This window comes from Leishmania major, chromosome 36 (assembly GCF_000002725.2).
Source record: "Leishmania major strain Friedlin complete genome, chromosome 36".
Taxonomy (NCBI): domain Eukaryota; phylum Euglenozoa; class Kinetoplastea; order Trypanosomatida; family Trypanosomatidae; genus Leishmania; species Leishmania major.
Genome location: NC_007287.2, coordinates 987695 through 1010571, shown reverse-complemented (window position 1 = coordinate 1010571; position 22877 = coordinate 987695). Strand labels below are relative to the sequence as shown.

Below are 22877 nucleotides of genomic sequence, written 5' to 3'. Positions count from 1 at the left end.
AAGCCGGCAAACATTCGACAGCCGCCTCGACTCCAGCCCATGAATGCCATATGCACCGTGCACTCATTGCCACCACTACCCGCACTAGCCGCGTGATGCTGTAGGGGCGCCCAGAGAGCTGTTTGCCGCCGCCGATCCAGTCGTCGATGTGATCAAGGAGGGCACCGGCTTGGGGCGGCTTACGACGAGAATGTCGTTCTCCGTAATCTGCGAGCCAGGGCTCGGGCCCTCCCACAGCACCGGTGCCATCACTAGCCGAATCCCATTCTTGTGCTCGCGGAAGTGCTGAAAGCCCTCGTTCGCCCACGGCTTCGTCACCGTCGCGACGGCCACCGTGAAGACGGGCCCGCGCTTCACCGTACCAAAAGCGCTGCAGCAGAGGGAGAAGCAGCGGCGATGAACGGAGAATCGACATGAGCCTTGCAACACCTCCATCGATTCATTTTTATACGTGATGAGTAGCTGCACGCGACCGATAAGGTGGTTTGACTGACCCAGCGAGGCAGCGGAGATAAGCAGCTGCAGTGAAGCAATGTTGAAGATATCATCCTGGAGGGAGTCCTCGTCCCGTGACACGTAGTTGCGGTTCATGACGGCGGACCTTGACCCGCTCGTGGTGCTTACGCTTTCACGGCTACCTGAAGCGGCGTTTGCAGCTTGAAATGTGTAGTGTCCGTGCAGAGCACGTGTGGTGATGATGTCTTTGACAAAGAAGTCGTAGTAGTCGTTGTCCCGCTCGTAGGCGGCTAGCAAGGGTGGCAGGTTCATGGACACCAGAAGAGGCTTCCACACGGCATCACTCGTTGCCAATAGGTGCGCCGAGCGGTTCACCCGCATGAGCTGCACCAGCGTCAAAACGTCGCAGTAGGAGGAGATAAGGGTCACCAATGAGGCAGTCGTCACCGCATCGCAGGCCGTGAAGGGAAAGAAGACGCCACTCAGTGGCGGAGGCAGTGACTCATCGACGTGCCCCGCCGCTACCGCGTGCTTTGCTGCGTCGCCAACACCATTGCTGCTGCTGGTGTCCAGCGTGTGTGTGGAGGTCGGATGGTGCTGCCGGACGCTGCCAGCGAGATCGCCGAGAGCATCTACGTGACAGGAAGAGGATGACACGGCGTCAGAGGCCCCATACGACCGTTTGTGTTTGAGAGGCACTGATGATCCTCTCTCCTCTGTCTTCTGCGGTACCGCTGCGGGCGCAGCGCCTCCTGCAGCAGCGACGCCACCAGCGGGCTTCTCTAAGGTCCCCGATGCGCTCGACTCACCTTCGTTTGCGCGCAGCTCGTTTCCATGTGTCGCACTCTCGGAAGTCGTTTCCGTCTCGGACGTATCCGCCACCGTCGTCACTCTCAGCTCTGCCACGCTCATCGGTGGCGTCTCTGGTGTCTGCGGCGACCAATCAAGAGGTTTTGCGCAACCATGATTGGTTGCCCTGTCACTCTTTGGATCCTCGTCAGAGACCCAGTGAAACGAGGGAGTGCACGGAGACTTGATGTCCTCCTCGAGCTTCTGCTGCTGCGATTTCTCACAGTCCGCATCCTTTGTGAGCATGGTGGCTACCGGCATGCGGTGCCAGCGAGGTACGCGCTAAGGGTGAGGTGGTATGGATGGGGAGGCGCGATGAGCGGGCGCAGCGATGAGGCGCACGCGTTAGTCTATGGATGACGACTCAGCAGACGAGAAGAGACAGAAAATAGATGAGAGACGCAGTACCAAGTCACCACAGGGGAGAAAAACAAATGGACGCAAGCACCAACGGCAGACGCAACGTTACTCCAATAGGCTCGAAGATGAGCGCACGCCTCACGGCACCGAATACACAAGCCTACCCTCCCCTCCCTTGCCCTTTCCCTAGGCACACATAAACACAAGAAACAATAAAAAAGATGCACAACAATGAAATAACACACACACACACGCACCGAGAAAAAGAAAGATCGCTATGATACGGAGCGAGCAATAGTGAAGGGAGGGGGAGAGGGAGAACCCAGAAGAAGGACGACGAGTGAGGGAGCGAGCGAGAGATGCTTAAAGATAAAAGATGGATCTGTCCTCACACAGGCACGCAGAAAATAACAACAGCAAAAAATAGAGTAAAGGAGAAGATCACTGACGGCGTTGAGGAAACACGCACACACGAGAGTGAAAAGAAAAGGAGGTTGACACACCGCTGTGTCTTTCCCTGCTACTGTCGCTGTGGATGAGGCTGTTGGCACTGCGGTTTCTTCGTCTGGTTACTGTGCGCGCGTTCGAGTGTGTCTGTTTGTGTGTGTGGGCGTGTCTGCGTGCCTGGGTGGGGGGTGCGCAGGTATGGGTACTCACTTAACTGCGTGTATGTCCGTGTATATAGTGTGTGTACAGCGGGGAGGGGGCTACAAGGACACCGTGCGACAAACGTTCTCCCCCTACGAGCCGTAGGAGTTCGAGAAAACAAAGACCCAAGAAGGGGGAACGAATCGTTGATTGCCCCTCGGCTTCTCGAACAAGACACGCTCCACCCGCAAGCAGACACGCAGCTACACGAGCAAAAAAATGCAGCACACAACAAGAGAGGATAGGAGTGAGGAGAATAAAGCACCGCTGCGTGTTTGCTAACGTTGTTTTTGGCTCGTCTGGCTTTGCGGCGGCAGCAGTGCGCGCGCTGCGAAGAAACGCAAGGTCAAGGATGAGGGGCATGCCCTCAGGCGCAGCTTCCTCCCCGGTGAAGCAGTGGCTTCGCAGCGACACAAGTAGCACGAAATATCGAGAATGGTGAGGCACTTTTTTCAATGCTCAATTATGATACCATCCACGAGCGAGTAAGGCGGTGGGGTGCGTGTGGAGAGAGGGGAGGGGAAGTTGGTTACCGTGAAGGAAAGAGGTGGAAAGAGGCAAGGACTAGGAGGAAGGCGAAACTGATGTGAGGCTGCGTGGTGATGATGTCGCCTTGCACGGCAACAGACGTGGGACGGGAGAGAGCGAGAGGACGAAACGCAAAGAGAAACACGGGCGGCGCACACGCCACCACGTCGGCCTCGTTGGCCCCACAATCAGCTACACCCTCTTGTGAAAAAAGAGGGGATAAAGAGAAAGAGACGTCATTCATCCAGCCACACGCGTGCCTGCTCTCATCGTCGCATCACGAACTCGAAAGCGACGACACGGGTAAATGATTTCTCAGCATGGGCCGATTGCGTGGGTGGGCGCGCAACTCATTACTCGCAGTTAGGTACACCCACCCACCCACCCACACACACACACACAAGACAGCTATGAACCCCCATGCTCACTCAAGTGTACAACCGGAAAAAGCAAAGGTAGAGGAGACGCACTCGCGTCAAGTCAAGATGAGCAGCGAGACCACACCCCACAACGCAAGCGCATATTGATCTCAGCCTTGCCTCACTTCTTCAGCTTCTCCTTAAGCGCAGCTAGCTTCGCCTGGAGGCCGCTCAGCTTTCGCTCCTCTTTCGTAGGCTCCGGCGGCGGCGGCGGTGGTGGTACGGCAGCAAGTGCTTTAGACTTGGCAGCAGTGAGCGTCGATGCGCACTTCTTTGCTGCGTTGGCGTCACCACCACCTGAGGTGGCGTGATTCTTGGAAGTAGCCCGAGGAGCACTATTCGTGCCACAGTCTGCGCCTGAGAAGAACGGTGCCGCGTGGGCGGCGCCGCGTGGGTGCTCGGCATAGGCGGCGTCACCTCCGGCGGCGGCGTGCGCGTTGCGCGACACTTGGGCAATCTCGGCCGCAATGCGCGCATACTTCCGCTTTGCCGCGTAGAAGTCTTTGGGAATTTTGTTCCGGGGCAGCTCTCCACCGTTAGTGCGGTCCAAAAAACGTTGCCTCGCGGCAGCCCAAAACGCCTCTAGCTGCGCCTTTTCCTCCGCTTCCTCTCGCTCTCGCTTGCGGCGGGCCTCAGCGTAGCGGAACGAGTAGTGCGACTTGGCAGGATGAGCGTAGATGGTGGAATCGCGCAACGTCACTCCAGCGCTCAGCACCTCCAGAACATGCTTTGCGCCCTCGCAGGAAAAATGGGCATAGCGCCGCGTTTTCCCGTCGGCGCCAAGGCCTAGGTCGATGCTGTGGATCGGTGTGCCTGTGCGGTTGCGCACCAGCTCGGCGATTTCGCGCTTGGTGCACCCCTCTGGCAGGTTCTTGAGACAGATGCGCTTCGATGGATCCATGGCACCAAACGACAGAACGAAGAGGAGCGGCTAACGTCAAAGGCTATAGAGCAAAGAAGTAGAGTGATGTGCGAGCTGTAGCGTCTCACAGCCGTGAGCTACTCAGATGTGTGGAAGGGTGCAGGGTACCCAAATGACCCGCCCCCACGAGTTCGTCACGCGATGTGTGAAACCTTCTCACCCTCACTACAGCGCAGGAAGGGAAGGAGATAGGGAATGGAGAGGGTGGGCCGAGGGAAGGGGGGCTACAGGGAAAGTAAGAACCAAAGAAGGGGTTTTCGTTTTGCATGCATTATGGCGCTCACGGCAACCCTGATGATGCCGGCCACCCGAGCGTGGTATCGGGGTTGAGTGCCCGCTCTGTAGGAACGCCACGAGCCTGCACATCGCCTGCCCTCGGGTACGGCTGCGGACTCCTGGTGCCGGCAGACAAGTCTGGGCTGGCGCTGTGCCAAAGAGACTTGCGGCCATGATGAGGATTGGACGGACTCACTCCGAGCTGTGCCGACGATCCGGCAAATATGCGCATCTGCCTGCTGCGTTTTGTTCTCCTTGTGCTTCGTTGCGGTGGTGTTGGGCTTAATCCTGTGCCTAGCCTGCGCTGTATGCAGTGGAACTGCAGGGGGCTGAACGACTCCAAGCAGTGTTGGTCGGCCCGGTTTGTGGAGGTCGCCGTGGTGCAGCAGAGGCAGGTGAGCTGTGAATATGTATGCGCATAACTGTTGAGCTGCTTGTGGTGCAACGTGCCGTTGAGAGAAACAAAAGATAACGGCAATTTACATGATGTCTTGCTACTGAAGCGTCGGAGGGAGACAAGAGAACGCTGCCCGCAGTGGGAGTTATTCCCCATGAGACGGTTTGCAAGGCGAACAGCGTGGGAAGAGAGTGTCGGGAAGTGAACGTGAAGGTCTCGCTTGCTCTTTCTGTTCTTCGAATCCGATTCTTGCGAACAGAAGACCCCCCTCTTCTGTTCTCCACAGAAAAAAAAACAGCGATGCTCTACAGTGGACGCACATGTGCATGTCAACTCTTATTCCACCATCATGCTTCTCTTCTTTTGTTTGTGCTTTGTTGCTCGAGTTACGTCTGCTTTTTCGTTTCGTTTTTCGTGGTTCTGTCATCGATCATTTTTCTCCACACCCATTCCTTCGATTCATTATTACATACGTGGTATGGGCGGGGGTTTGGAGGAGGGGTGGGGCGGAAGTGGAAAGTGCGCGTGGAAGGAGTGTGTCCTCATCCCTTCCTTCCCTCGTGCGCATCAACATACATCAACCGGCAAACATACTCGTGCAGTCTCTCTACCTCATTTGAGGCGCCTCAAAGACACACACACGCACATACATACGCAGGCCGAAAAAGGACAGTAAAGAATGCACCACCCACAGGTGTAGGCAATACGTGCATCGCAGACGTAAAACACACCAACATGACTTGAGTCTTACTACGCTCCTCTTACCCAAATCCCCATTTTCGGTGTTTATGCTCTCTTGCCTACAAAGTAGACGACATAATGTAAGCCGAGTTCTACAGAGCAGCAGATAGGAGAATGAATTTCCACAAGCACAACAGCAAAACGAGTTGGCGCTTGACGTCTTGCCTGCCGCCACCCGTGCATCAAATGAGCACGGGTGAAGGGAAGAGGGGAAAATGCGCTGCGAAGCGGGGCGATGGGCGACAGGGAGAAGGGCAACAGGGTGCTTGTGATCGATGGGAAGCTGCAAGGCACGAAGTAGTAGGATAAAGGGCGATAACAGTCAGCTAGGGTGGTGGTGACGAACAAGTAAAAGAACGAAGAAAGAAATATGGGAAGCACCGAGGCTAAGGGCAATAAAAGTAGCAAGCAAAAGAGAGTGGAGGGGAGAGCGGATCGATGCAGCAAGCGGAGTTGGTGTAGCGAAACACAAAAAAAGAACCAAAGCATAAAAACAAAAACAACAAAAAAAGGCCACACCGTCCACATCTCTACATGCTGGGTGCGGAGGCGCGTGGGGTGTAGGGGAGGGGAAGTGAATGAACGCTTGAGCAGGTAGCATCCACGCAACAGCAAAAAAAAAAGCATGATGACCACACCCAGCACAGAAACACAGTGCGCTGCCCACGCTCTCTCCTTCTCCCCAACTCGCTTTCCAATCGCGCTGCTTCGGACACCACCATCTCGCTTTCCCTTTACCCTCTTTGTCGTCAACGAATATCCGTTGTGTGATCGATTTCTTGCGGCGTGTAGTTGCACAGCTGCTCCCATGTACCCGTGCGGTTCACGCGGGTGTCGTGGATGTACTGCAGCTCCTTCAGCTCACACAGCTCGGGGATACGGCAGGTGGAGATGGGTATTGTGTAGATGCCATTGTACGGTGTCCAGAGCGTTATGTGGACGTAGATGTGGGAGGCGTTGTGGGAGTACTGGTCGCGATGGGGCACGAGCTTCTCCATAATGATGGAGGACGCCACGGGCAACTCGCCCGGTGGTAATCCAGCTACGTTGTATTGAAATCCGAAAAACTGTGCGAAGGCGTAGAGGGCCTCTCGGTGCATGAAGTAAAAGGTGGACTCCTGCCGCGTGTCGGTGAAGTCGTTCAGCTGCTCCGGGGTATCTCCGACATGGGTGTGGTTAAGCGTCTGCAGGATGTTGCGGGGGAGGTCGACCGCCATGTACGTCTGTTGCTCATCTGTGCCGTAGAGGCGCTGCATGAGGAGCTGCAGCGAGACGTTGCGAATGCTGAATAGCATCTCCGGTGTCAGCCTGCCCTTGGCCACCTTCAGACCGATGTCGCTGTTGAACGTGAGACCGTCTGCCACAGTCTTGATGTAGGCATAGCCTTCCGCCGCGCCGATGTACTCGCCGCACACTTCCTTTATCATCTTTAGCACACGACCCGTGTTCGGGTCATCGATGAAGTTCTGATAGCGCTTGTCGATCCACCGATGCGAGTCGTTCTCGGCCCGCCGGAAGCACGGCACGTCATCGAGCAGGTACTCGTGCGTGTCCATGTCAGAAAAGATGGGCACAAACTGCGGCCGCGATGGCAAGTAGCCGCCCGGACCGAATCCATCCGGGAAGATCCCTTGGGCCATCGCCATCGCCGACTGCAAGATGCGCGGTTCGCCAACAGCGCGGAAATAGTGCAGCATGCGGTTGAACTTGTCTCCAAGAAAGGCGTGATAGGTGTTTCGCACATACTGGCCAAAATTGTACTCCTCCTCCATGCCGAGCCCAGTCAAGTCCTCGGCACTGACGTCGTAGCGCTTCTTGCTGTTGATGTCATTTGGGCACATCTTCCAGAACGGCGCGTTCGGTGCGCGGTGGCCGTGGCGGTTGAGCACCACCAGCTTCGTCAGCACCAGCTTGCTCTTGAGAATCTCCTTGCGCTCCGCCTTGGTTATATTGGAGTCCAGGCTCTGCTGCGTCCAGTTGATGTTCACGGGGGGATGCACGGGGTAACTTGTCTCAGGCGCCGTTGACGGCTTATTGCGTCGCCCAGAGTGGAGACCGAACGCTGAGACGAGCCTCGCCACATTCATCACCAACACAAGGGCCACCAGAAGAGCAGCAAGCACCGAGCGCCGTGTCCGAGCACCGCGTGCAAGAGGCGTCCTTGCGGCCATGGCGCAGAGCTGTGTAGGGGCGACGCTTCGTGCCTTTGATGCTCCGCTGTACGCCAACGTCGAGCTATAGAATAGACGAGGGTGTGGCTTTGCTTGTGGGCGGTCGGACACAGACGAGGAGGGAGAGTCAGATGGCTTCAGGCTACAATCGACCCTTAGCCAAGTCCAGCAAGTGCTTCTTTCCGCTTCGACCAGATTCCCGACTTACATCACCGCCAAAAAAGCCACGCCGCTGTATATAGATGGGTGATTCGTGCTCAACAGAGGGAGAACTAGGGGTGGGGAAGAGAGAGAGAGAGGGGGGGGGTTCTGGCCAGGAAGGGGGATAGTTTGTGTGGCTGGATGGAGAGCTTGATAGGTCTCGCGGGACCTTTTTGCACGTCTTTGTGTTACGGCGGTGAAGCGGCACTCTCCACTTGTGGGCTCAACTCTGATGACAAATTTTGCGTCTCTTTTCCATCAGTGCGGTCAGGTACATTGATCCATTCCATCCAAGGTTCCCCCCACACCAACACGTGCCCGCAGAGACACATGCCTGCGTAAACGAGAAGGAGTAGTGAGAGTCTTCCGTTCCAGCCGAGTCGGTGTCCACTGTGGCAAAGAGAGGGTGCTACTACTGCGGCTCAAAGTATGCTTGCTGTACCCCTCCGCACCCCACCCCGCGCCAAAAGGAAAAGAGGCCACCGCACATTTCCCGCTGGCACAGACGCAGAAGACACACACCAACACCCGCGCTAGAAGCGTGGTGTCTGCGCACGATATCTTCTCTTTTTTCGTTGGTCTGCAAAGGTGGTCGACACCTGGCAGCGCTTCTTCCGCCACTCCGTTTGTGTTGCTCCTTCACCTCCGTCACCCGGATGTCGTGTGTGTGTGGGGGGGGGGGGGCACCTCTGTGCGTGGTCTCCCAGGCTCCGGTGGCCCCACACGACATCCGGGACGAGAGAAAGGGCGGAGAACAGCGACAAAAAAGCGGATAAACGCCGCACCCACACAAGAAAGCGAACGGGGTGCTTGCGTGTATGCAGCTTCACACAGACAAATCACTGCTGACGGTTGCAAACCTGGAAGTTGAGCGAGAACGAATGCGGAAGCGCATGCATGGTCACACTCCCTCCCTTCGATATAGACACCAATGCACTCATGCACACACCCGCGCCCATTTGCAGGCGACCAAAGACCAGTGAAAAAAAAAAGAAAGTGAAACAGCGGAGGAGCACAAGGGGCGAATGAACAGAAGCGCGTTCACCCGCGCACGCTTACGTGGTGTGTGGAAGTCGCTCAGCGAGGGCATTCGCAAGACACACACACACACACACACACACACACACACAGAGTTGGTTGAACGCGAGAAGCAAAAAGACGAGCACCAAGAAGAGAAAAGACGACACATGACACACGACCATCACCGTTCAATCGGCATGATACCGTGTGCGTCCCCTCCCCGCCCTAAACGATCCCCATGTCACAAATTTCTTCGGCGTCGGCATCCACGACCCTCTGGAGCTCCTGCAGCTGGGCCAGCATCGGCACAAGAGAGGTGTCGAGGTTGGCGCTCGGGTATTGATGGATGTGGAACTCCACAACTCGAGCACAGCGCTGCAAGCGCGCTGCTGAGGACGGCAGCGTCCATTTCACGCTGGCAGTGGACCCGCAAAAGGAGGCGGTGCCGCTATTCAACTGCCTGGCCACCTCTTCGACGGGGTAAAAAGTTGCATGTTCCTTCGCGGCCGCATCAGCAGCGGGAGCTGCAGTGACGCACACGTGAGAGGACGCCAAATCTCCGGTGGCGCACATCTTGACCAACAGCTGCACAAGCGCGTGTCTGCTGTCCACAGTGGCGGCATCCCGTTGCCTCTCTTCATCCTCAGCTCTTTCATTCGATGGCGTTGCGCCGTTGGCCTTAGCGGCCGTGCGTGTGGGCTGTGACCGGTCCAACAGCATTTGCATCGGCACATGAGCGTACATGCGCGCCACATCCAGTAGAATGTGTCGCGGAAGTTCACGCAGCACCGTTGCCCTGACCACATCCACCGTGAGGTCTGCTGTAAATAGTGCGACATTGGCGGGATTGCCGAGGCACTGATGAGCATTGTTTGTATCGCGTCGGGCGATTGCTACGAGAAAGTCCGCGTAGGCCCGCGCACTCGTCGTCTTGTCGGTCGTGACGACGTGCACGAAGGAGCGGAGAGACACGGGAGTTGTCTCCGCCAGGAGACGAAACAGCGGATGCGGAAAGCACACGTGGCCAGCGATCGCCGACGCCATGCCAGTCCATATGGACGACGCCTCTTCGTCGTCCACGACACGCCGCCCAACCGACGCTGTGAGCGCCATCACGCCGCGTGGGCTGCCGCCGCCAAAGGCCGCAGCGAGCAGCACGATGCCCAAACGGTTTGCCCACGTAACAGCGCGGCGATCCATTTCGCGTTCGATCGCGGACGGCACCAATACGTCACGCCACACAACGGCATTTGACTCAGCGGTTCGGTCTTTGGCATCGGTGCTGCCAGTGTACTTGCGCGTCTCCCCGATGCACTCCGTGCGATACCAGGGGTAGAGGACCACCGACCGCTGCGCAGGGAGGGCACTATCGGCACCGGTGACGGGAGCCCGGCTGGCGTCGGCAGCGCAACCGCCACTGCGGGGGATGGCATCGCGCACGTCAGCTTCCTCATCCTCGACCTCGTTTGACCACGGTGGGAGGTCCCCTTCGCCGGCCCCGCCACGGCTTCCTATTCTGCCCTCCCGTGTGCCGTGCGTTGAAGAGAGCCGGCTCACTGGTACAAGGGCGTACATGGCGCTCTCGTACTGCTCGAGTGCAGCAAGCAGAAGCGCAGCCTCAGCATGGTAGGCGACGTAGTCAGACAAGCCGATGCCCGTCAGCATTGGGCTGACGGAGTAGATCGGACGGCACAAGAGCTGCATCGCGTCCTGAGTGCGACCGCTCACGCGGGCGACGTGCAGGAGGATTGGATGGGCGATAGTAAGAGCATCGCCAGACATGGCCACGGTAAACTTGCATGTTGACAAAAAGAGATGATGGATGCAGCTTTGGAGGAACTGTGGGCCCTCTGAATGGGCCGACAGTACCTCCACCGCCGCCTCGCCGTACGCACGTAGCACAAGGGCCAGAAGAGGTACCCCCATGGCCGTTTCACGCAGCAGCTGGCTGAAGTACGCACCCGCTACCTTGGCGTTGGCGAGCAGAAGCCGCTCGCACACACTGGCGACAATTCGTGCGGCCTCCATGCCTGAAGGCAGCGCGCGCTCAACCGGCATCGGCCGACGGAAGGGGCTGTCCTGCGCCTTGGTCCATCGGATTGGCGCGGCAAGGCCAGAGTGGATGGCGTGCACCGCCGTCACGTAGACTGTAGTAAAGATGGCCAAGGTATCGGACGGCACTGGTCTATTGGTGAGCTGCGCCTTGAGGAAGGACTCTGCTTCGGCGCAGAACCGGGTCTGCGCCTCATCCTTCAGCTCTAGAAGCGATGGCCAACTCTGCCGAAGTACATTCTCCGCCTCGCGGATGCCTGTGCTTGGCACGGACCCCAAAATGCCCTGCAACATGCCCTTACGCGTCGCGTATTGGTCTTGCTCTCTTCCAGCGCGGTGCAACTACGCGCTGTGCTAGTGCGACGAACTCTTTCGTTGCGCCCGATTTTAGCGAAGGGAACGCTCCCGCAGCGCCTTGAATGCACATCTACAAGCACGCATACATACAGACAAGTACAACAGGAGAACGCTGCGATATATGTTCTCGTGGGTCGCAGGTGCGAGAGAAAAGACAGGCGCGCACGAGAAGAATGTTTAGGGCGATCCAGGGTGTCTCATGGTAGCACACATGCACACTCACGTACCACGTTCCAACAAGCCAAAGGCGGTTCAAGCAACTTTTCTTCGTCTTCACGTCTGCATCTCGGATGCGGTGTGATGATAAAGTCTCTTCTGACGCCTCCAGTCCGTACATGAACCAACCCGTTGCGGGCTTTCGGTGCCAGTGCAGCAGCACCTGTGTAGCAGAGCTGTCAGGAAAGTGCGCAGGGTAGATACGACCGCAGGACGCCAGGACATTGAATACGGCCAGAGCGGCGTGTCACGTCCCTTTTTCTAATGAGTAGTGTTTCCGTTGCCGTTGTACATCCTCGTATATGCCGTGCATGCGCCATGAGAGGGCCGGAGGGAAGATATCAGAAAAGTGAGCCGAGGATTTGTCGTTGAGCAAAACAAAAAAATCGAAAGAGGAGGGGAGGGGGTCTGCGTCTGTGTGTGGGGAAAGCAGTCGAAATGAAAATGGGCGAAAGAAGCGAGCGCATGTTCTTTCCTTCTCATGCGCCAACAGACCCCCCTCCCCCTCCCCTCTGCTTTCCCCAGAGCACAAAAAAGGCAATAAGAACGAACCGCGCATCCAGATACCAAGCGAACGAGTGTACACATACACATGCACAAACCTACCTACGTACATACATACACACATATATATATACATACATATATATATATATATACTTACACATACAGAATCATGGGTACATGCGCAGTGAACAGGACATCCATCAAAGCAGGGAAACACTTTCCCGAGATCACGAATTCCAACCTGAGAGCAGACCACAGAGACACAACAAAAGCAGAGGAAGAAACGCGGAAAGAAAGGTCAGCTTCGGTGCAGCCACCTAGAAATCACACGAGGCACTCACAGCTCCGTCGACGTCGTAGTAGCAGTGGTAATACGGCAGACTGCCAGCGTCTGCCACCTCAGCTTTGTAATGAAAAAAATGTCTTCGGCAATGCAGCACGAGTTCTTACTCCAGTCTACCTGGCCGATCCCAGGCCCCCCCCCTCCCCCCGTTGGCGTGGTGCCAAGCAGCTGCAGACACGCGGCACAAGCCGTGCGTTGACTCAGTCGTCGGAGCACGACCCCTGCCTCAAACTATGCCCACACACCGCCTCGCAGGCTGCCCCACAGCCGATCCCATGGTGCCTTCCGCCACCTGGTGCACCCCTCGCCGTGGCTGGGTGAGGTACGTTTGAGCCACGCCAACACTCTGTCTCATCCCATGGATGGTACACACGTGTGCAGTGCTGCAGCTCGCACCGGCGCAACTGTATCCAGGACCTGCCCGCCGACGTCAGCAGGGACGCATCGCTCTGACATCCCCTCACGTCGTAGGCGCATGACCCTGTCACCAACAGGGATGTTTTCGCATATAGGCAGGGATAGGGGGGATGCTGCTTGACCTCGGCTCACAAAGAGTGAGGGCACTGGATCCTGAGACGCCGCGCAGTCAGGTGTGTCCTCTTGTCATAACGGCCACCTTAGCAGTCTTTCAAAGCATGACGGAAAAAGAAGGAGGGTAGGCAATATAGTCGACACACATTTAAGTAGGCACGTTTGTTTAGTGTCATGAAAGAGGTAGGGACGCAGGAGAATCAGGAGGCGGCGTGCATAATCCCCTGCAGCTCCTCCTCTCCCGCCATTCTTTTCCTAAACACATCAAATCACACTCACCGTGAAAACCTTCGCGATCGTTTTGCTGCTGTTGTCGCAGTACAGCGTGGCGCGGGCCCGCACACACCACCGCCCAGCCGGGAGGTAGAAGGCCTTGACAAATGGCAGCCACTGCGTCGAGTTCACGCGCTCGACGGTGTAGTATAGGGCGTCGGCACGCTGACACACGATGGACTCCATGCCGTTGACGTTCGCGGCGCGCGCTGCAGACTCCGTGGAGAGTGTCACCTCCTCCGTGACCGGATCAATGATGCAGTGGTACCCCGACAAAACCCCTGACGTAAACGGCACCACAAGGCTCTGTCGTCGGTCCCACCGGAGCCGCGCCCCTTCAATCCTCGCTGTGTTCATCGCGTCAAGCTCCGTGCGACTGCCGTTGGCGTTCACCACCATGTAAGAGGTTGCCGTGATGGAGACGGGGGTGCTGGTCGTGATGTGATGCGTATCGTACGGATGAATGACAGGTGCGGGAGCCATGCCGGAAGCGTCGCACGCATATGGAGAGCTGAAGTTCGATGGCGGGGGCAGATGGGGAGCGACGGGCGGCCGGACCGTCGGCGGAGGGACGTGTGTGTCAGGCATAGAGGCTGAAACTGCTGGAGCCGCGGCCATCGGATTTGCGCGAGATGTGCTAAGGTCTACTTCAATCTGCTGCTGATGCTGCTGCGGTGGTGACGCCGCGACAAGTGCCCGACACTGCATGCTTGTTTGAGTGACGGGCGGCACGGAAGCGTCCCCAGCAGTGTAGCCGTAACGACTTAGTGCCGTGAACACGGCCCCATCGGCGACGTCTGCCACAAGTCGCGATAACAGCAACGGGCGTTCTGCGGTGTGCCGCATCCGTGCGCCGAACTCGGTGTCACGGGCGAGCAGGCGATTCAGGTCCAGCACTAGCAGCGACTGCTGATCGTTCATGTACGACAGAGCCAACATCTCAGGGCGTAAAGGCACCACCCTGTTGCCCTCTTCGACCATAGGATGAAAGGTTTCGAAGATATACTGCTGCAGCGCCGACTCGGTGTCGATTTTTGCTGCTGGTTTTCTATTGAAGTCGATCCAGTGCAGCTCTCCTTGAAAGTCCAGAAAGTAAAGCAGATGGGTGCTGGGATGAATGCGTGGGTCACAGCGGAACAGCTGGCCAAAGGCATCTCCGGCGTCAACGATGCCATGCTTGGCGCAATAGCTGCTATCGGCGTAGCGGGAGGTGGTCTTGTTCGTTCTTTTCGAGGAGTAGCGGCGTCGGTTGCTACCAACGCGGTAAATAAGAAAGATAAGCGGCGTCGCCAGCGCCACGAAGACGACGATGACGACGACGAGCACGGCGATCTGCCAATCCTGCATTGCACCCAGTACGAAGGTGTTTCTTTTTCGTTTGTTTGCTAAATATGCACCTCCATCTCAGGTTCGAGATGGAACAAGGAAGAGGGAAAAAGTGAAACGCCGTGGGTGCCCGCACAGAGCTGCTTGCGTGTATCTTGGCACACCTGCCTCTAAACTGTTGCTATGCAGCTTTCCAGAGAGTGAGCAGGTGAGCGCAGTAAGGACAGAATAGGCGCATAGCGTGGGATTTAAGCTTGTTGCCGCCCTTGCTATTGCCCGTCTGCCTTAGGGTGCGTGGAGGAGTGGGGGGAAGTGTGGGGGGGGGGGGGAAGAGAGGAGATCAAAGGGTGGAGTGGTGGTGGCAGTGTGCCCAAGTCGCTAACTCGCATAGACACATCAGGGCGTTGCTGTATTTGCGCATGCAGTGCTTGGCCGCAGTGCACAACAGCGCTGACAGTAGAGTCTGCCAGCTGGAATCGATGCTTGCAGAGCCTGCGTTCGTTTTCGAATTCGATGCGTCAAGCCACGTATTGTTGGAGGTGACCCAAATACTGAGAGGGCGAAGGGGAAAGAGAGATAAGAAGAGGACAACGAGGAGATGCAGGCAAAGGGCAGAAGAGCGCCATGGGCGCGCGGGCACGAGAGAGAAACGGAAGCGCAGGCTATGTGCGTTACGGAGTTCGCCGGAGCAACTGTTGATTTGATGTCTGGGCATTCGATTGCCAGGAGGTTTCGTATTCGCCACGCTGCATGCGTAATAACAGCACGCTATAACGCAGGAGAGGCTTGTTTTAGGACATGACAGTAGGCGATTGCTGAGCGTTGGTACGAGGTGCGAGCATGCACATGCACTTTGCGCCGTCCTATCTTCCCACGAGCTCTGTGCTTTCCGCTTTTGCACCGCAGCCTCGGCCTTCTTCGCTTAGGTGGTGGGGGCGGGCGGGCGGGGGGGGAGGGGGAGGGGGAGGAGACATCACGCCTTCCTCACACACACACACACACACTCAAGAGGAGAGGCAACGGAAAGCGTTGATGGTGATTACGGTGATAGTGGTCGTGCTCTCGCAGCCAGCGGTGCACGTAAGGGGAGAGGAGGTGGAGGTCGTTGGCGAGTATGTAAGAGCGACCACAAGGGGTGGTGCGAATCAAGAGAAACGCAGACAGGGAAGGAGAGGGCAGAGACACACAGCGACCCGTCTTCCCCCCCACCCAACATGGACACAGGCATTTGATGCACAAACACGTTGAGCGACCAAACGCGAAGAGGACGCCATCGCACCTACACGTGCGCACGTAGGCTCACACGCCACTAGACCGCCTCGCAAGGAGAGCAAGCGGACCCGGTCGACCCCACTCCCAAAAACGCCCAACCACTCTCCCCAGTTACTCGCTCAAATGGTACTTCTTCTTGAGGAACTGAAGGTATCCGTGCAGCTTCGCTTCATCCGCTGCCCGCAAACCAAACGGCGGATCCTCGAGATGCTTCGCCAGGAGCGCCTCGATCTCGCAAAGGAGACGCGTCTTCTCGGGAGACATGTTGGCCGCCGGCAAAGTAGGTGCAGTGCGACCGTGCGCTTGCTGCTGTTGCTGGCGTCGCATCGCCGCCTCTAGGGCGGGGTTGACCAGACGCTCTTGGCTTCCAGAGTTTGCTGGCAGTGGCGGCGGAGCGGCCGGAGGCGAGGCAGACGCCCTTGGCGGGGCCGATGTAGGAGATGAGGGTGCCCGGGCGGGTGGGGCAGGCCGTTCACTCGCAACCGCAGCTCTGGAGTCACCCTCGCCGCCCGCGCGTTGAGGGCGTCCGCGGTTTTTCTGTGCCCTGCTGCGCTCTTCGATGATGCGCGCACGGCGCTCTCTCTCAGCCTCACTATGTGGGTCTGGGCGAGCAGCGCCTGTGCCCTGTGCGCCATCGGCAGCGGAGTGGCCACCAACCGCGCTGCCTAGACGGTGCCCTGTGGTACCGCATGTCTTGCACACCCGCAACGTCGCCTTTTCACCCTTAGCATCAACGCTCTCGGTGTTGCGAGGAGCGCAGTCGTCGCAAACGGTGCGGTGGCACACATCGCAGATGTGCTTCCACAGTGTCATGCCGAAGCTACGCTCACACTCGGCGCACCGCCGACTGGGCGGTGCGGGATCCGAAGGCTTCCCCATCTTGATGCCGATCGCGGGGAAGGGCGGGGGGAGGGGCGGCCGAGTACCCAATAAAACGCGATGCACGTCGAGCACTGAGGCTGGAAAAGACGAAAACCGCAACACAACGAAGAGAGCCGAGGCAATCGACGAAAATGCAAACCGAAACGAAACAGGAAAGGGGGGAGCTGTTGCCTGCAGCAGCAGAAAAAAAGGAGGTACACCGATGCGGTCGTGGCGTCGGGGGCCGTATGAATATTCGAAAGAGCACAGAATGCCGTGGGTGGGTGGGTGGGGTGGTGGTGGTGGTTGGGGGGGAAGATGATGCGCGTGTGTGTAAGTGAGCAGGCAAAGCGCGTGCACAGCCGCTGAGGACGGGAGGGAATGGGGGCTCTTTCCTCTCCACTTCTCTCGTGCGCAGTATTGCAGAGAGAATCCAACACAAAGAGATACGGAAAACACGCCGAAATGAAAAACGACGTGAGAGAGAAGGCGCAAGAGTACGATGCCCAACTGAAGGGCTTTCGCTGATGAGGCATGACGCCCGCTAGCCAAAAGTACGCAAAGACGTTCGTGAGGATTTCGACACCACCACGAGCGGGGCCTCGCTGCCGCATTGTCCGCAGAGTAAAGAGCGCAAAGTTATCGGGCAGAGACTTGTTGAATACACTTGAAAATGCGCGCATGCCTGTTTACAACCAGGTCTACCGTAGTTTTTCTGTTTGTTGCCCTTGATCTGCTTCCGTTTTCTGCTGATACACCTTTGACGCGGTGCGTTCTCCCAACGCGCGCTGCGCGGTCCCGCAAAGACACTCAACGGTGACACTACCTATTTTGGTAGCTGTGTATCTTCCAAGGAAGCTGCGCGTAGCAGGCAGGAGGAAAACAAGACGTAGAAGTTGTCCCAATCGGTGCCAATGGGTGCACCTTGCACACGAGGGATGGCACACAGTTGTTTCTGTATGTGCTCGCCGGAGTTGAGGTAGTGTACATATGTGTGTGTGCTCGTTTTCAGATTTTTCGCGCAACCACACCACTCTTCGCTGAGCGCGTATGTGATTGCACGTTAAGAGTCTTCTGCTTTGCGAGCTTTCAGCTGAAGGTCCGTGAATGTTGAGAGATCCACCGCAGCGGTTGACACCCCTGTAACGAGTGGGTCGAACATCTCCGCGATCTCCGCCTCCGTCAGTGGCTCTCCCGTCTCAGCGGCAATGCGGCGCACACTCTCCTTCGTGATGAAGCCAGGGTAAGACTTATCCTCGAGTAGCGCGAAGGTGTACGTCAGCTCTTCTTCGTAGCTGCGGTGCTTCAGCTTGCGCAGGACCATCTGCTCAAAGACGTCGAGATCGATGCCATCGCTGCTGTCCAGCAAGTGAGAGTGAGGTGAAACAAATCGGATTTGACTCACCGAAGCGGTCGCGGAGGGAGGGGCGGGAGAGATTGTTGCTGATGCCGCGAATGTCGAAGTAGTGCCATGCTGAGTTGTCAGGGGCGATTCTCCCACGCTAAAGGTGCTAATGGATTCGCCTGCTGGACTAGATGAGCGGGTGCTAATAACGAAGCGCGTCGCATCGCCATCCGAGGCTGTAGTCGCATCCGGTGAACTTTTTGATCCGGCGCTCGTTGTCACAGAACGCCGCTGAGATGACACTTGATCCTGCCCGTTCTGCAGTTCCTGCTGCTGCTTTGCCACAGCGTCCTGAGCAAAGGCGATGAGTTTTAGAAGTTCTGATCGCGCCACCCGCTGACCGGTAACGGTGTAGAGAGCACGCCCTGCGTCCTGCATGCTAATGGTACCCGAAACGTCTTCATCGTAAATACTGAAGACCTCTTTAATGTCTTCACGCAGAAAAACGGAGGACGCCATGGATGATCTCACACGCGCACCAGCGCAAGTGCGTCTGCGTGAATGCCGTTGGTGATGCGCAAAAAAAAAAGCTCAAGTGAGTACACAGCAGTGGCAGCGATACTTCTGTGCAACAGCAACAGGAGGCTGAAGTGTATGTGTCTGCTCTCTGCCCAGGAATGTTGAGCGCGTGACTGAAGCTGAGGGCCTATCAATCATCGAAGACCCATTTTTGTAGTGAAGAGTGCCGAAGAAGCGAGGTGAAGAAACAGTGTGAAAGAGAGGCATAGAGCGCCTCGCTGCAAGACCAACAGATGAGTCATGCCTTTCAGGCGAGCAGCATGTGAACGCGGCAATGCAGGCGCAAAGTAGCTCGAGAATATGGAGATCCGTTTTTGCGCTCGCTCGAGTACATCTGCTTGTTACCTCAGCTAGGGTGCCGATTGCGATACATTGCGTCGCCCCACATCGTCACACCAAGCTGGGGTGAAAACGCCGTCTACCTGCCACGATGGTTTCGGTTCATTACTCGTCACAGCGCCTGCAAAGGCATTGACATTGCTTCCCATCTGACGCCGCTGCTCTTCTCCATACAGCAATGCTGAGGCCACATTGAGGCGCAAACAGGAGCACATACGCCAAGAACCAACAAGACACTCGAGCAGAGCGTCTTCACGTAAAGAGGTGCACCCTTATGCCCGCCCCCCACAGCCTCACCAAGAAGCCGAGGCCGGGATATATGCCTCCAGTACGGCAACGGAGCACAGAACCCCATCAGTACTCCCTGGCAAGTAAAAAACAGACCCAAACAGGCGCAGTGCAGTGCAGCTTCTAGAGGAATCCATGAGAGATCAGCTGCGTTGACACGCAGATGTGGGGGAGTGTCGAAGCTGCCTCGCGGTGCTTCGGGATTGAAAAGACACCGCCGCACAGGCATTGCTGCGGCACACACGGGCCCGCGGAGCAGGCGCGCGTGCGCAGCCACGGCGCCACGCACGAGAGTGGCGGGCGCCAGCACACCGCTGGCACACAGGGGACACAGACACACATGCACACGGTCGCCGCGCGGACCACAGGTGACCCGCACACGCCACACACCACAGCAGCGCCCAGCACACGACACGGCACGGCACACACAGCGCACCGCGCACCACGCGTGGCGGAGCGGCTGCGGCAGCGCGCACCACCGCGTCGTCGTGACGGATTTGTGTGTGCGATAAGCCCTCTTCTGCATGGCGTGGCGGCCGCCAGCTGCTCATGACTGTACGGTGTTATGCGGCGGGGGGCGGGTGTGTGTGCCTCTCCCCCTGTCGCGTGTGTTGCCCAACGTTGCACAGAAACCACCGAGTGGGGAGACTGGCGCAGCACGCCTGTGCACGTGGCACAGGCCCCGCCGCGGGACGCGCAAGTGCGCGACCCATTCGCATCCGACCGCGCACGCACACACGCCCGGAGGCGTGCGCGCACGCGGCGTAGGGGGTGGATGCACGGCGGGTGCGCCGCCCGTCATGGCACGCACTGCACAGCACGCGGAAGCACGCGAGGTGCTGCCGGCACGGCGCAGCGCGCACCGATAGCTTCTGCCACGGGATCACCCGCACACCGGCACGAGTGCCGGCGCGGAGATGCAGGCACCCCACCCTTCGCTGAGAGGGGAGCCGTACCGCGGCAGCCGGTGGCCCCGCTGGTCGACATGCGAGCAACGGGTGTGTACGGCGGTGCCTCGTGACGCTTGTAGCTGTCTGGGGGTTTCCCCCGGCACCCGGCACTTGCTGCCTGCTTTGTGTGGGCGAGGGACTTTGGCTCAGGACCCGCGCCACACGCGAGGCGCGTGCGAGCGCGGCGCCCCAGTGGAGCAGTCGGTCGTGTGCGCGGGGGCGCGCTCCGGCGCGCCCGCTAGGGTGCGCGTGCGGAGCGTATCGAGTGCGGCTGCGGGGCGACAAGGAAGGGGGGCAACGGGTTTGCTTGTGGGCCCCTCGGCACCGCCCGCCGCGGTGGTGGCGGTGGTGTGCGTATGTGCGTGCCCGAGCAGACGCTGCTGGTACTGGTGCATAGCGGCGCGGACGCCTGTGAGCGCGTCGATGCGCGCGCGTGTACGTGTGCGTGTGTGCTTGCGTGCCGGCGGCTGCGCCGACGCGTGCCAGTGCGCGTGCGTGGAGGGTGGGACTGCCCACGCCTTCCCGACAGCGGTTCGGCGCAGGGGGGACGCCCCAGTATGTGGTGCCAGTGGCGCTGTGGGCGGCTCGGCACCGTCCGTTGCTATCTCCGTCGTGCGTGCGCGCGGGTGTGACGCCGCGCGCAGGGGGAAAACTGGAGGCACGCGTCGGACCCCCACGAGGTCATCATTTCTCTCTTTCTCAAATCATCACAGCATAGCACAGGTGGGCCCGCGCGTGTGGTCGAGATGCCGGCGCCGCGGCGGGGGCTCCTGGCAAAGAGGCAGTATGACGCAGGGCAAGCGTCGGAAGACAGAAGATGCGCACCATGGCGCCGGCTGCGAAGGGGCCGGGGTGGGGCAGAAGGAGGAAGGGGGGGGGGCGCATGAGGCACATGAGTGCACTTTGCCTTACACCTTTCTCTCTGGCCTGGATGCGCGACGCGGCTGTTCTCCGCTTCTTTGTTCTGCAGCGCACAGCAAGGTGCCCAGTTTCGTCGTCATACCCGTAAAGGAGTCAATCAGGCAGCGAAGAACAAAAGCAGGGACTTTGGAAGCTGCAGCTAGTTGCCGCGTGTACACTCACTCACAGACAGAGAGGGATAGCGGATGAAAACAGGAGTCAAGCATAGCCCCTCGATCGCCCAGGGAATGCGAGAGAAACAAAGCAAGAACGACAGCAGTGTCTTGTGCCGGTTCCATGAGGCAGCCACACACACACACACACACACACACACACGAAGGGAACATGCATACACATTGCTATTGAGATTGCTGTAACCAGACATACGCTTGCCCCGCATACAACAAAACTGCTCTCTCGCGTGGCACACCGCCATCACCAGCACCGACGCCGGTGCTCGCCACCGCAGCCGCTGAGAGTGTGTGCGCGCGCTTACGTGTGGGGTGACGGAGGAAGGTAGGATGGTAGCCTCTGTCTTGGGACGCGTGTGCGACGGCAGCGACCACCAAGAACGCGGCACCGAGGAGCCGTGGTGGTGGTGCTGACAGAAGGGGGTGAAGAGGAGGTAGCTAGGAAAGGAGAGCAGAGTGAAAAGAGGAGAGCACGCCACTATTATGGATCACAACCGATGCATCATTCGGAAGCTCGCTGCCCACCACGCTAGTCCAGACATCAAGGCTGCCGGCGCACCAGTAGTAACGCTTTGAGCGCCGGGGAAGCGGAGGGGATACAGAGAAGGGAGAAGAGGCAGAACATCTAGAACGGCTTGGGAGAGATCAGCTGCGTTGACACGCAGATGTGGGGGAGTGTCGAAGCTGCCTCGCGGTGCTTCGGGATTGAAAAGACACCGCCGCACAGGCATTGCTGCGGCACACACGGGCCCGCGGAGCAGGCGCGCGTGCGCAGCCACGGCGCCACGCACGAGAGTGGCGGGCGCCAGCACACCGCTGGCACACAGGGGACACAGACACACATGCACACGGTCGCCGCGCGGACCACAGGTGACCCGCACACGCCACACACCACAGCAGCGCCCAGCACACGACACGGCACGGCACACACAGCGCACCGCGCACCACGCGTGGCGGAGCGGCTGCGGCAGCGCGCACCACCGCGTCGTCGTGACGGATTTGTGTGTGCGATAAGCCCTCTTCTGCATGGCGTGGCGGCCGCCAGCTGCTCATGACTGTACGGTGTTATGCGGCGGGGGGCGGGTGTGTGTGCCTCTCCCCCTGTCGCGTGTGTTGCCCAACGTTGCACAGAAACCACCGAGTGGGGAGACTGGCGCAGCACGCCTGTGCACGTGGCACAGGCCCCGCCGCGGGACGCGCAAGTGCGCGACCCATTCGCATCCGACCGCGCACGCACACACGCCCGGAGGCGTGCGCGCACGCGGCGTAGGGGGTGGATGCACGGCGGGTGCGCCGCCCGTCATGGCACGCACTGCACAGCACGCGGAAGCACGCGAGGTGCTGCCGGCACGGCGCAGCGCGCACCGATAGCTTCTGCCACGGGATCACCCGCACACCGGCACGAGTGCCGGCGCGGAGATGCAGGCACCCCACCCTTCGCTGAGAGGGGAGCCGTACCGCGGCAGCCGGTGGCCCCGCTGGTCGACATGCGAGCAACGGGTGTGTACGGCGGTGCCTCGTGACGCTTGTAGCTGTCTGGGGGTTTCCCCCGGCACCCG

At 58.6% G+C, this 22877-nt stretch overlaps 7 protein-coding genes across 7 annotated transcripts; all 7 read right to left on the bottom strand.

The window, feature by feature from the left end:
• Positions 1-84: 84 nt before the first annotated feature.
• Positions 85-1566, bottom strand: LMJF_36_2490 (conserved hypothetical protein; the record flags this gene model as incomplete). The annotated part of the gene is made up of 1 exon (XM_001686774.1): positions 85-1566. The coding sequence occupies one exon, from the start codon at positions 1564-1566 to the stop codon at positions 85-87; it is 1482 nt and encodes a 493-aa protein (XP_001686826.1).
• A 1815-nt stretch (positions 1567-3381) lies between these two features.
• On the bottom strand, positions 3382-4161 carry LMJF_36_2480 (conserved hypothetical protein; the record flags this gene model as incomplete). Its single annotated transcript, XM_001686773.1, has 1 exon — positions 3382-4161. One exon carries the CDS (start codon positions 4159-4161, stop codon positions 3382-3384), a length of 780 nt encoding a protein of 259 aa, XP_001686825.1.
• Positions 4162-6345: 2184 nt separating this feature from the next.
• LMJF_36_2470 (putative acid phosphatase) lies at positions 6346-7683 on the bottom strand (the record flags this gene model as incomplete). The annotated part of the gene is made up of 1 exon (XM_001686772.1): positions 6346-7683. The coding sequence occupies one exon, from the start codon at positions 7681-7683 to the stop codon at positions 6346-6348; it is 1338 nt and encodes a 445-aa protein (XP_001686824.1).
• A 1530-nt stretch (positions 7684-9213) lies between these two features.
• Positions 9214-11334, bottom strand: LMJF_36_2460 (conserved hypothetical protein; the record flags this gene model as incomplete). Its single annotated transcript, XM_001686771.1, has 1 exon — positions 9214-11334. The coding sequence occupies one exon, from the start codon at positions 11332-11334 to the stop codon at positions 9214-9216; it is 2121 nt and encodes a 706-aa protein (XP_001686823.1).
• A 1924-nt stretch (positions 11335-13258) lies between these two features.
• On the bottom strand, positions 13259-14614 carry LMJF_36_2450 (conserved hypothetical protein; the record flags this gene model as incomplete). Its single annotated transcript, XM_001686770.1, has 1 exon — positions 13259-14614. One exon carries the CDS (start codon positions 14612-14614, stop codon positions 13259-13261), a length of 1356 nt encoding a protein of 451 aa, XP_001686822.1.
• Positions 14615-15976: 1362 nt separating this feature from the next.
• On the bottom strand, positions 15977-16678 carry LMJF_36_2440 (conserved hypothetical protein; the record flags this gene model as incomplete). The annotated part of the gene is made up of 1 exon (XM_001686769.1): positions 15977-16678. One exon carries the CDS (start codon positions 16676-16678, stop codon positions 15977-15979), a length of 702 nt encoding a protein of 233 aa, XP_001686821.1.
• A 1111-nt stretch (positions 16679-17789) lies between these two features.
• Positions 17790-18509, bottom strand: LMJF_36_2430 (putative caltractin; the record flags this gene model as incomplete). The annotated part of the gene is made up of 1 exon (XM_001686768.1): positions 17790-18509. One exon carries the CDS (start codon positions 18507-18509, stop codon positions 17790-17792), a length of 720 nt encoding a protein of 239 aa, XP_001686820.1.
• Positions 18510-22877: the final 4368 nt, after the last annotated feature.